The sequence below is a fragment of the Schistocerca gregaria genome, chromosome 9, assembly GCF_023897955.1.
Source record: "Schistocerca gregaria isolate iqSchGreg1 chromosome 9, iqSchGreg1.2, whole genome shotgun sequence".
Taxonomy (NCBI): Eukaryota; Metazoa; Arthropoda; class Insecta; order Orthoptera; family Acrididae; genus Schistocerca; species Schistocerca gregaria.
The window spans coordinates 133811705-133824029 of record NC_064928.1 but is presented as its reverse complement, the minus strand read 5'-3'; the positions used below and the strand labels follow the sequence as shown (position 1 = coordinate 133824029).

The 12325-nt window shown below is 41.5% G+C and overlaps 1 protein-coding gene across 1 annotated transcript in view; it reads left to right on the top strand.

The window, feature by feature from the left end:
• Positions 1-12325, top strand: part of LOC126291467 (uncharacterized) — a 2161958-nt gene that overhangs the window by 2011269 nt on the left and 138364 nt on the right. Inside the window, exon 26 of the mRNA XM_049984978.1 lies at positions 9766-9870. Coding sequence (XP_049840935.1) covers positions 9766-9870 — 105 coding nt within the window. The remainder of the gene's footprint in view (positions 1-9765; positions 9871-12325) is intronic.

Here is a 12325-nt window from a genome sequence, read left to right as displayed (position 1 = left end):
TCGAAAAAACAGGAAGAAGTTGTGTGGAACTATGAAAAAAATAAGCAAAATATACAAACTGAGTAGTCCATGAGCAAGATAGGCAACATCAAGGACAGTGTGAGCTCAGGAGCGAGGGGGGAGGGGGGGGGGGGGAGATGGCGGGGGGAGTTTCCCTTGTCAGCACTATGGGACTTAACATATCAGGTCATCAGTCCCCTAGAACTTAGAACTGCTTAAACCTAACTAACCTAAGGACATCATACACATCCATACCTGAGGCAAAAAATGGTTCAAATGGCTCTGAGCAGAGGTCATCAGTCCCCTAGAACTTAGAACTAAGTAAACCTAACTAACCTAAGAACATCACACACATCCATGCCCGAGGCAGGATTCGAATCTGCGACCGTAGCGGTCGTGCGGTTCCAGACTGAAGCGCCTAGAACCGCTCGGCCACCAGCAGCCGGCCTCGAACCCGGGATCTCCTGCTTACATAGCAGACATTCTATCCACCTGAGCCACGGAGGGCACAGAGGACAGTGCGACTGCAGCGATCAATCCCTTCCACTCCGCCCGTAAGACCCACATGCCCAACTTAATGTCCACACCCTAGTAGTGCCCCTGTTCATTAAGCTCATTACTGGCGGCAGACAATCTTACCGAGTCCCATAAGAGTTTGGGCAATGCGTGTGCATCCAGCACAGATGAAGGAGGTCAATGGTCGGTTCCTGTTCTTTCGGACATGTTAAGGCTAACCGGCCATTGACCTTCTTTATGTGTGCTGGATGCACACGCATTGCCCGAAGTCTTACGGGACTCGGTAAGATTGTCTGTCGGGAGTAATGGGCTGGGGCACTACGAATGTAGTGTGTGCACATTAAGTTGGGTATGTGTGTCTCTTGGGAAGAGTGGAAGGGATAAATCCCTGCAGTCGCACTATCCTTTGTGCCCTTGGTGGCTCAGATGGATAGAGCGTCTGCCATGGTAAGCAGGAGATCCCAGGTTACAGTCCCGGTTGGGGCATACATTTTCAACTGTCCCTGTTGATGTACCGGGTGATCAAAAAGTCAGTATAAATTTGTAAACTGAATAAATCACGGAATGATAATGATAGAGAGGTACAAATTGACACACATGCTTGAAATGACATGGGATTTTATTAGAACAAAAAAAAGACAAAAGTTTAAAAAAATGTCCGACAGATGGCGCTTCATCTGATCAGAAAAGCAATAATTAGCATAACAAAGTAAGACAAAGCAAAGATGATGTTCTTTACAGGAAATGCTCAATATGTCCGCCATTATTCCTCAACAATAGCTGTGCCCGAGGAATAATGTTGTGAACAGCACTGTAAAGCATGTCCGGAGTTATGGTGAGGCATTGGCGTCGGATGTTGTCTTTCGGCATCCCTAGAGATGTCAGTCGATCACGATACACTTGCCATTTCAGGTAACACCAAAGCCAATAATCGCACGGACTGAGGTCTGGGGACCTGGGAGCCCAAGCATGACGAAAGTGGCAGCTGAGCACACGATCATCACCAAACGACGCGCGCAAGAGATCTTTCACGCGTCTAGCCATATGGGGTGTTTTTTGGTTCTAGTAAAACCCCATGTCATTCCAAGCATGTGTGTAAATTTTTACCTCTCTATCTACATTATTCCGTGGTTTATTAAGTTTTCAAATTTATACTGACTTTTTGATCACCCGGTATATCAACGCCTGTCGACAGCTTAGCGTCTTGATTTAGTTATCATTTCGTTCTAAGAGAGCTGCATGGTCACCGATGGTATCTGTTCTTTCGGACATGTCCGAAAGAACAGATACCATCTTCATATATCATATACGCTCTTGTAAAGGTGGATTCACACTTGAGGGAACATCACAGTCACGTAACCGTCACGTTTTGGAGAGCCGACGGTCAGAGGAATTCCTGAGCGTTCACACACTACACAGAGTCGAAAGAACAGAACGTCGTGACGTTACACCTGATTCACAAAATAACCACCAGAGGCGCTATTTCGTAGTTCACAGTACATCGTAATAAAATGCCAAAATTTAATTTAAAGCGGTTTGCAATGATTGCTGTTGCATTTGATGATGATGATGAGGAACAGGAGCCGCTCGGAGAGGCCGAGCGGTTCTAGGCGCTTCAGTCTGGAACCGCGCGACTGCTGCGGTCGCAGGTTCGAATCCTGCCTCTGGTATGGATATGTGATGTCCTAGGTCAGTTAGGTTTAAGTAGTTATAAGTTCTAGGGGACTGATGACCTCAGAAGTTAAGTCCCATAGTGCTCAGAGCCATTTGAACCATTTTTGAGGACCAGGAACAGCGAGCAAAAAGAGTCTGTATTAGGAAAAAAATGTTAAAAAATCGGGGACTGTGAATGGGATTCCACATTATTTATTTATTTATTTTCACTTCAAGTTCCGTAGGACCAAATTGAGGAGAAAATCTCCAAGGTCATGGAACGTGTCAGTACATGAAATTACAACATGAAAGTAATAACAGACAAAATAAATTATGAACCCAAAAAAAATTCAAACCAATCAAAAATACAGCAAAAATCAGCCGAATTTTCAAGGAACTCCTTGACAGAATAGAAGGAGTGACCCATAAGGAAACTCTTCAGTTTAGATTTGAAAGTACGTGGATTACTGATAAGATTTTTGAATACTACTGGTAGCTTATTGAAAATGGATGCAGCAGTATATTGCACAAGAATTGAGGAAGTCTGATCCAAATGCAGGTTTGATTTCTGCCGAGTATTAACTGAGTGAAAGCTGCTTATTCATGGGAATAAACTAATACTGTTAACAAGAAATGACACTAAAGAATATATATATATATATATATATATATATATATATATATATATATATATATATAAGAGGCCAATGTCAAAATATCCAGACTTGTGAACAGTGGTCGACAAGAGGTTCGTGAATGTACACCACTTATTGCCCGAACCTCTCGTTCCTGAGACAAAAATATCCTTTTAGAATGGGAAGATTCACCCCAAAATATAATACCATACGACATAAGTAAAGGAAAATAAGCAAAGCGCACCAATTTTCCGGTCGATCACTCACTTCAGATACCCTTCGAATCGTAAAAATGGCAGAATTAAGTCTGTGAATAAGATCCTGAACGTGGGCTTTCCACGACACTTTACTATCTATCTGTACACCTAGAAATCTGAACTGTTCGGTTTCACTATTCATATGCCCATTCTGTGAAATTAAAACGTCTGGTCTTGTTGAATAGTGTGTTAGAAACGGTAAAAAACTGAGTCTCACTGTGATTTAGCCTTATATTATTTTCTACAAGCCAAGAACTTATGTCATGAACTGAACTGTTTGAAACCGAGTCAATGTTGCACACAACATCCTTTACTATAGCAAACAGAAATATTTTAGAGTTACCTGTAAAACTAGAGGGCATATCATTTAGGTATAAATAAGGTACAGGAGTGGTCCAGCACTGATCCCTGGGGTACCCCCCCACTTGACCGTACCCCACTCAGACCCCACATCACAGCCATCCTCAGCATTGTGAATAATGATCTTTTGCTGTCTGTTGCTAAAGTAAGACGTGAACCAGTTGTGAGCTGCTCTCCATATTCCGTAATGGTCCAACTTCTGGAGCAATATTTTGTGATCAACACAATCAAACGCCTTTGTTAAATCAAAAAATATGCCTAGCGTTCGAAACCTTTTGTTTAACCCATCCAGTACCTCACAGAGAAAATAAAATATAGCATTCTCAGTTGTTTAAACAATTTCTAAAGCCGAATTTTACTTTTGATAGCAAATTATGTGATCTAAAATGATCAGTTATTATCCTTACATATACAGCCTTTTCAATAACTTCTTTACAAGGAGCTGGAAGAGAGGGGAGTATCGTTCTATAAATATTTCAGAATGTTTTTTTGTGCTTATTATGCAACATACAAATAAAAATTACGAAGAGACATTACAGATTTAGGCATCCAATATCACCATGGCAGAAGCTGATGCTTTGCCTAAGTATGTCTGCATGGGCCATTTTGCTGAACTAAACAAAACAAATATGGAAGTGCTAGTCGCCGGCAAGAACAGGGAAATATCACATGACTCCGTCAGTGGCCCATCGAAACATTTTTCCCAATAAACCTCGACGTGATCTGACGTATCGATGACGTTCCGTTGACAGCATGTGTGAATGCCACAGTCTGAACTACAGTGACTTTCGACGTGACGGTTACGTTCCGTCTAGTGTGAATCCACCTTTACATAATAACACAGTGGGAAGTAATACGAAAGTATACTCCCCTGACTGCTATCACGAAAAAGTCTTAATACGTATTGTATGACAGTACTATGTTATAAGCATTTGTTTTATACACTGAAGAAATATGTTGCAAAAGTAAACGGTACATACTTTGTTCAACGTGCTTTAGGCTCGCTTTTTCCAATGGAATAGCGAAAAGAAAAACCGGGGAGTAAAACTGATGCAACATGCAGAAGTTTAAAATAAGCTTCGTAATAAATTATGAACAGCGGATAGCGGAAGCATATGTAAATAAAGCCCATCTAGACATACCATACGCAAACCATCAGCTTCTTTCGGGGTGATATTGGACGCTGAAATCTTGAGTTGAAGACATGCGCCGAAAAAACGGGCTGAATATTGACGATCACGTCTGAAACACCCTGTATATTAATAAAAGTAGTTATAAACATGAAACAAACTGCAAACAACTGAGTTTCTTCCCGAGTCGATAATTACTCTGAAGCACTTTGTCTCAAAATTTTTAGACTCCTGAGATATTTTCGCAATTGGCTAAGTGAAAAGGAATATTTATTATGATGATGTATTTGTACCTCGTTATCACAAACTGAATAATACTTAATACCATTTCTTATAGAGGTACGGTAGGATGAGGTACAATTAAGATTTTCTTATAGCGGACTGGCCATTGTTAGTAACATAACCTTTGAAGATTATTGACCGTTTCACTGGAACATGAAAGTCTGCCTTTCCCCCTCTGTACAGTTAAAAACGCCGCAGTTTGTACCTACTTACGATTAAAAAATAAACACTGCATTTGCAAGCTTCTATACATGGACGAAAACTAGCCAATAGCGTCACTAATTGAAGACATTCGTATTGAGTTCTTAGCTTTTACATTTAATATTTATAAGGTGCCACATAGGAATATTATATTTCATTTTTTTCTATTATATGAAAAAAGCGATCTAAATATCTCTATACACATTATTTACTGTTCAGTACAATATCAAATATTTTGTAAGAAATATTGTATAAATTAGCGTGAATAGGTAACCGCACCCAAGGAACACACTGCCTTAACCTCAGAGTTGGGGAGAACATGGCGGACGATTCAGCCTATTATATAAGCGATCTACCCACATGCTTTCCGTGTGCAGTGATAGTACACTAGCCAGACGATCAAGCAAGTAATTTCAGGAGGAATAGTAAATATTTAAGTGGGTATAAAAGGGCGTCCCATAAAGAACTCAAGTCTTGAGTGGATTACAATGTACAAATTATTGATCAAACTGGCTAACATATACATTATTGTAGCGTATGCTACTCATATGCCCTTCACTCTGCGCACTTTCGATAAAATTTTCCATAACTTTTCGACATATTTGCACCTATAGTTCTGAAAATACCCACTGACAGTGTGGACGTGATTGCGGCGTTACTCATGTACACACAAGATTTCTAATATCTCCACAAACAGAAATCACTTGGCGTCAAATCAGAGAATCTCGGCGGCCAGTTCACACCACGATTGCGAGAAATCACCCTACTAAAGAACCCCTCTGATAACAATTATAGCAATAGACGTGTGACAGGTGGCGCCATCTTGTTGAAACCGAAGCTCTTCATTTTCACACAATTTATTTCAGACCACAAAAACTCTCTTCTCTGTACACAGCAACATCTTCAAAGAAGTACGGCTTAGTTATGACCTCAGCTCAAATTCCACACCACACAGCCACTCGTACATACAATGTCTTCTCCATAACTATTCGGGGTTTTTCAGTACCCCAAATCCTGCTTGTTCACGAAGCCATTCAACAGCAGTTATGGCTCGTCAATGAACGTCATTTTCCTGCTGAAACTGACGTCCACCCTTCATCTTGCAAGCACCTAATGGCCAAATGTTCAGCGTGTTTCTTGATCGTTTGGCCTCAGTTATTGTGTCAGTTGCATATTATAGACCCGAAATTGCAGATCTTTTTTCATAATTCGTTTCATGTCGATTCTGGATTGTGCGTGTCGCCTTCTACTTCACCTATACTCTGCTGATTTTATCTGTCTCGCGTGTGTTCTACCAGTCTCACACATCTTAGTGAAGACTCGGGTAAACACTCCTGAATCTGGTGCACTGCAGTTACCAAATTGTGTATTGAATCCTCCACAATCACAGCAACGTTTCCTTTACAAACAATGTGCACAAATACCATATCGGCATTCTCAGCATTTGCAGATATGTGAAGCATGCTTAAACGCTTGAGTAGAATTGTCCAGTCACCATCTCAGCTGAAAAATTCGGTTGCGTTTACTCTAACTTGAACTTAAAAACAAAGATGACAGTCAATGAAGAAATACATATCAACTGGAGTTCCAACACACTAGCTGATAATTATCTCTGTTGTCATCTATATGAATAATAATTGGATGCATGTTGCATGGAATGTTTTATTCGAATTAATCTATACTACCACCTCATAAATTATTGACTGTTCCTCCTGAAACATTTTGTATAAGATGACATCAACATCGACTCTGACACTATAGTCAGTGGAGAGACCGAGATTAGGGCCTAAATCCAGTTTACATACATGTTAAAAACGTGTGCTTTCTTTGTTCTTTCTCTTCCACAGTGCAAGGCATGTTCACAAACATGAACAAACTTACTCTGGAGAGAGAATGCTCTTGCTAGCACATGACATCGGACATTACAGAATATATTTGTATTAAATTAATGAAAGAGTCCCAGAAGATTTCAGAGAAAACAAAAGTCAACAAAATATTTTGACAATGCAGAACGCTTTGTCTTCGTACCTCAGTGCCTCTATCCCCTACACTACTGTGAATATCTAACAAATGATCAAGTCTTTTACGTTATTATACCTTCAAAACTTTAACCGTCGCTATATCATTTAGTTAGCACGACTCTAAACTTTGCTCTTCGTTAGCATCATTAAGAGCTTACAATGTGGTCTGAAACGTAAACTTCTCCACATAACACAGCAACGAGACACACTAAGGATGGCTAAATCCCGGCTGGGACAGGACTACGTGCAAAACTCTGTTGAACACGCTGCTCGTTTTTGCCAAGAACACAGAGATGACCTGTGGAACGCCGCCCCCCCCCCCCCCCCCCCGCCACTTCAGATAACAGCAGACTATACTAGCAAATGTTTTTTTAATTCCATTCTTGGATCACAATATAAATTCCTTCGACGACGACTGGTTTCAGTCAGTAATGACCATCTTCATATCTACAATATAAAATACATACACCTAGTGGCAGAGTACATCTAAGCCCACAGCAGCGACGTCTAAGAAGCATACAGGCAAACAGATTTCTGGTAGCTACTGCACATCAGTAGATTTTGTACAGTAATGCCAGTTGCAAAATGACTGTGCAGACAATGTGGCATATTTTGCACCATATTTTAGTTCTACGAGACGAATTTTGCAGAGTGTATTTATATGATTTGACGATGCCATTACAGCTTTATCACATTAGGGCATGGTGTAGAACAGGTACGCTTTACCTTATTTTGTCTTTACCTTTCCCAGTTTGTATGAGAGTATATTGTCATATGAAATTCTGTATTGTTTTTAAAGATAGTCTGCCCATTACGTGTATATTTTTTATATTGTAGATCTGAAGATGGTCGTTACTGACTGAAACCAGTCATTGTCAAAGGAATTTATATTGTGATCAAAGACTGGAATAAAAAAAAAACATTTGACAATACCTGGATCTTGTTTATATTTGCAACCATGTTGCAGCTGGTGAGAATATACTAGACCATAAATATTAGAATCTCTGCAATATTTATCTGAACAGTGTACATCAAATTATTATTACACACTTGTAGAAGAACCATGAGGTTTAGTGAATAATCTGTTAAATACACATGTCCATGTTACATGTACAATGAAGTACACTAACCTTTTTAATTCTTGCACTAACATGAATACTTTTCAATATTTTCCCATATTTGGTTTTGAAGTGAAACGTGTTGACTCAAGTTTCTGAGGGACTGTATCATCAGTGGTGGGTTGATTGTGCTGAGCATCTTTCTTTCCTCATAATATGTAAGAGCCACCTGATTTTTCTTGAATAAAGTATGTGGTGGCAACACATGCATTGGAAATTCGTGAAGGTATTTAGTTTCAACAACATTTTTAAATCTGTTGCACTTATGCTTTATTTTAGTACAAGTAACTTTATAAGAAAGCATTAGTTTTGTGAATTTTCCAGGATTTATGGCAATATGTAAATATGTGCACACACACACACACACACACACACACACACACACACACACACACACACACACACAGGGAGAGGGGAAACAAATACCTAGAAAGTTAAATTGTCTGAAAATAGGAAAAAGAGGGAGATAGGAAAAGACAGAAAAAAGAGGGAAAAAGGAGAACCCAAGAGAGAGAGAGAGAGAAAGAGAACAGAGAAATGAATGTGTACATGAGAATAAATGAGAGCTGAAGAAGAAGTGGAGAGGAAAGGAAAAGGGATGACTATTAGGAGAGGAGTAGTGGGAGGGTAATGAGGAGTGAATGGAAAAGGTGGGATGGAAGGAGAAGGGAGAAGGAGAAATTGAAGGGGAAGCAGGAGTGAAGAGGAAGGAGGGGTGAAAGTGTGTGGATGAACAGAAGGAAAAATGGAAGGAGAAGAGCCAGGAGAAATGTGGAAGTGGAAAGTGGAATGAATGGGAAGAAGCGATGTGGCAGATGCAGGAATGGAGGAGTAAGGATGAAAGAAAGGAGAAGAGGAAAGAATAAATGAGAAAGGGAGGGAGAGGGCAAGAGAATCAAAATTGAAATTGGTGGAAGCAAAGGAGAAGGAGACGGTGAGATGGACAAAGAGGAATAAAGGGGAAGGAGGAGTGTAGGAATGGAACAGTAAGCGAGAATCGAAAGAGTAGAAGGAATGAAGGAATGGAAGGTTAAGGAAGAATGGAAGGAGATGGGGGCAGATTCTGAAGCAGGAAGAGAAAGTAAAGTGGGAAGAAGAACAGAAAGCAGGGAAGGAGCAGAAATAGGATGAGGAAGAAGAAATAGAAATACAAGAATATTGAGTAAGAGAAGGAGGAGAAGAGATAAAAGAAATTGCAGGAATGAATTTTAGAAGAGGAACAGATGAAGGAAGAGAGATGGATGGAGGAGTTATAGAAGGGGAGACGAAAAGTGTAAGGGGAGCAGGAGAAGAAGAAAGAATATAAAGAGAAAGAAAGCCAGTAAGAGAGGGGGCAGGGGTCCCATAACATGACCATCTTAGATTTATTCAGATCTCTTGGCAGATGATGTTAGTCAGGTGTCCATTCAAATTCACAATTCCTTTTCTGTGTTCAGTATTGTGATACATGAACCTACACCAACAAGCTTATCTAAGGTCATCATTCGAAGTACCTATGTTGAAAACTGTCTATAAATATGAAATGGCGAACCTGGATGGACACCAGGAAACAGAGAGACATCAGTCTAACCTGGCTATCCCTCCTCTAACAGGTTTGCGTGATGCTGTGTGCCCTGGAGAACTACTACTGGCGGTACACGTCTGCGTCGGAGCTGGTCAACATGATACTTGCCTTCGTGGAGACCAGAGCGCACCAGGTGAGTAGTCAATCACCATTCTATGGTCACCAGTATTCACTGCGGCAGTTGGAGGCATTTCAACTGATCAACCAACCACTGCAATGTACAGCAGAATGGATGCACAAAATTAATAATGTCTTTGAAATGGCCCACAGGAGCTTCAAAAGGACATAGTATGCCATGCCAAATTTCCTGCAGAGTACTGATATTTGTGAATAAAGTGGGCAGCCACTCTTAATTGCCAAATTCATGCAACATCAAACATGAGCGGTTTAACAAAGAACAAATGTTTCACAAGATATACTGTCTGTCATCCAAAAACAACTATGATATTCACTCATGTTGAAATGTTCTTCCACCTTTTTTGGATCTCCTTCTACATTATAATTTAAACAAAATTTCTGATAAGCAAAATAACTAGCTTTCCATCCTACTTATCACCAACAGTTATTTCCTCATTTAGTGTATTTTTACTCCCATTTTGGTTTCCATGTGCCATTTAACCAAAAGTATCTGCGCACTTATAACTGGACATTAATATAAGATGTTTCCACTCTTCACCCTTATGATGAATTGAACTTTTATAAAGACAGTGAGGTGTCTGAATGTGTGCAGAAGAGTGGTGGCTCATTCTTCCTCAAGATTGGAAACCAGATAAGGTAGTGATGTTACACAGTGCAGCCCGGAGTAAAGTCAACATTGTAGCGCATGCTGAAGGTGTTCCGTTGGGTTCAAGTGGAGACTCTAGGGTAGGTCAGTTCATTTCTGGAATGTTATTGTCCACAAACCATTACCTCGCAAATTCTGATTCATTGCAGGATGCACTCCAGTGCTGATACAGACAACCACCATCCCCAAACTGTTCCTCTGCTGTATGCAGTACACAAGCCTGTAATATGTGTTTACAACCTTCCACATCTAGCAGTTTCTTAAGTGCAACAAGTGGACCACAACCTAACTGTGAAAAATATCCCCAAGCTGTAACACTGACTCCTCCATGCTTCACTGTGCATACTACACATGATGGCAGGTAATATTCTCCAGGCATTCACCAAACACAAGCACTTTATTGGATTGCTGCAGAGTATAGTGTGATTTATCACTATTTTCCAGCCATCTGCTGTCCAGTGACATCACTCTTTGTACCATCACAAGTGTCACTTAGCAGTAGCAACTGATATGTAAGGTTCATGAGTGGCTCCTCAACCACAGCACTTCATTCTTTTAACTCCCTACACACAGGCATTGTGCTAGACAGATTTCTGGTAGCACTTTGGAACTCATGAATGATTCTGTCCACTGATTTCACATGATTTTGTACAACAACTCTTCTTCTGGTACCGAGTGCCATGGGTTTCGAATCTGCACCAGACGGCATGGACCTCGATTACTAGTAGAGGTCTCTGCAGCCGTCGCACCGTAAGCCATAGCTGCGCGGGCTCCTAGCCCACATATAATGTGAGGGCGCCACTGTGGAGCACATGGTCTCAGTGGCCAACAGTGACATACCCTATTATGTATTTAAGCGCCTGCCTCTCTCTCAGTGAGGCATCGTATTCACTGCCACCTTAACCAGCACCACCTCCTTCCCCTTAACCAATGTGGCTTCTGGCCTTCCTTCTCTGCCAATGACCATCTCCTTAACCTTATCAATCTTTTTTCCCTCCAACTTAACTCCTGTCACTCCGCTATCTTTGTTTCCCTTGACCTCCAGAACGCCTAAGACCGTTTCTGGCATCCCGGGCTCCTCTTCAAACTGCAGACCTGTGCTCTCCCCATCAACTTCGTCCACCTCATTACTTTCTTCCTCTACCATCATCCCTCCTATGTGACTATCCACAATTCAAACTCTCGTACTTTCTATCCCTCTGCCAGTGTGCCCCAAGGCTCCATCCTTTCCTCTCTCCTCTATCTCCTGTACACTGCTAATATGACCAAATCTCCCCGCCTGTTCATCTCCTCCAGTTTGCTGATGACACCGCCTTCCTAGCCCTTTATCCTACCCTTCAATGGTCCCAGCGTACCCTCCAAACCCACCCTGACCAATTCACTACTTGGTGCAACCAATGGATCCTCCGTATCAACCTCTCCAAGACCCAGGCGATCATCATAGGCCGCACCACCCGCTCCTTCCACCTCCATGATTTCTACCTCACCATTTATTGCTGTCCTATCCACCTCACTCCTACCCTCAAATACCTTGGCGTCACCCTCGACCGCCACCTCACCTGGACTCCCCATCTCCTTACCATCCAACACAAAGCTCACAACAGATTCCGCCTCCTGAAACTCCTGTCCAGCCAAACATGGGGTCTGTATCCTTCCACCATCCTTCACACTTAAAAATCCTTGACCCGCCCCATCCTCTGTTATGCCAGCGTGGCTTGGATATCCACCCCTCCCAGATTCTATAAATCCCTCCACCTCGCCTTCTGCATCTGCCTTCCGTCCCCACGCGCATCCTCTACGACCT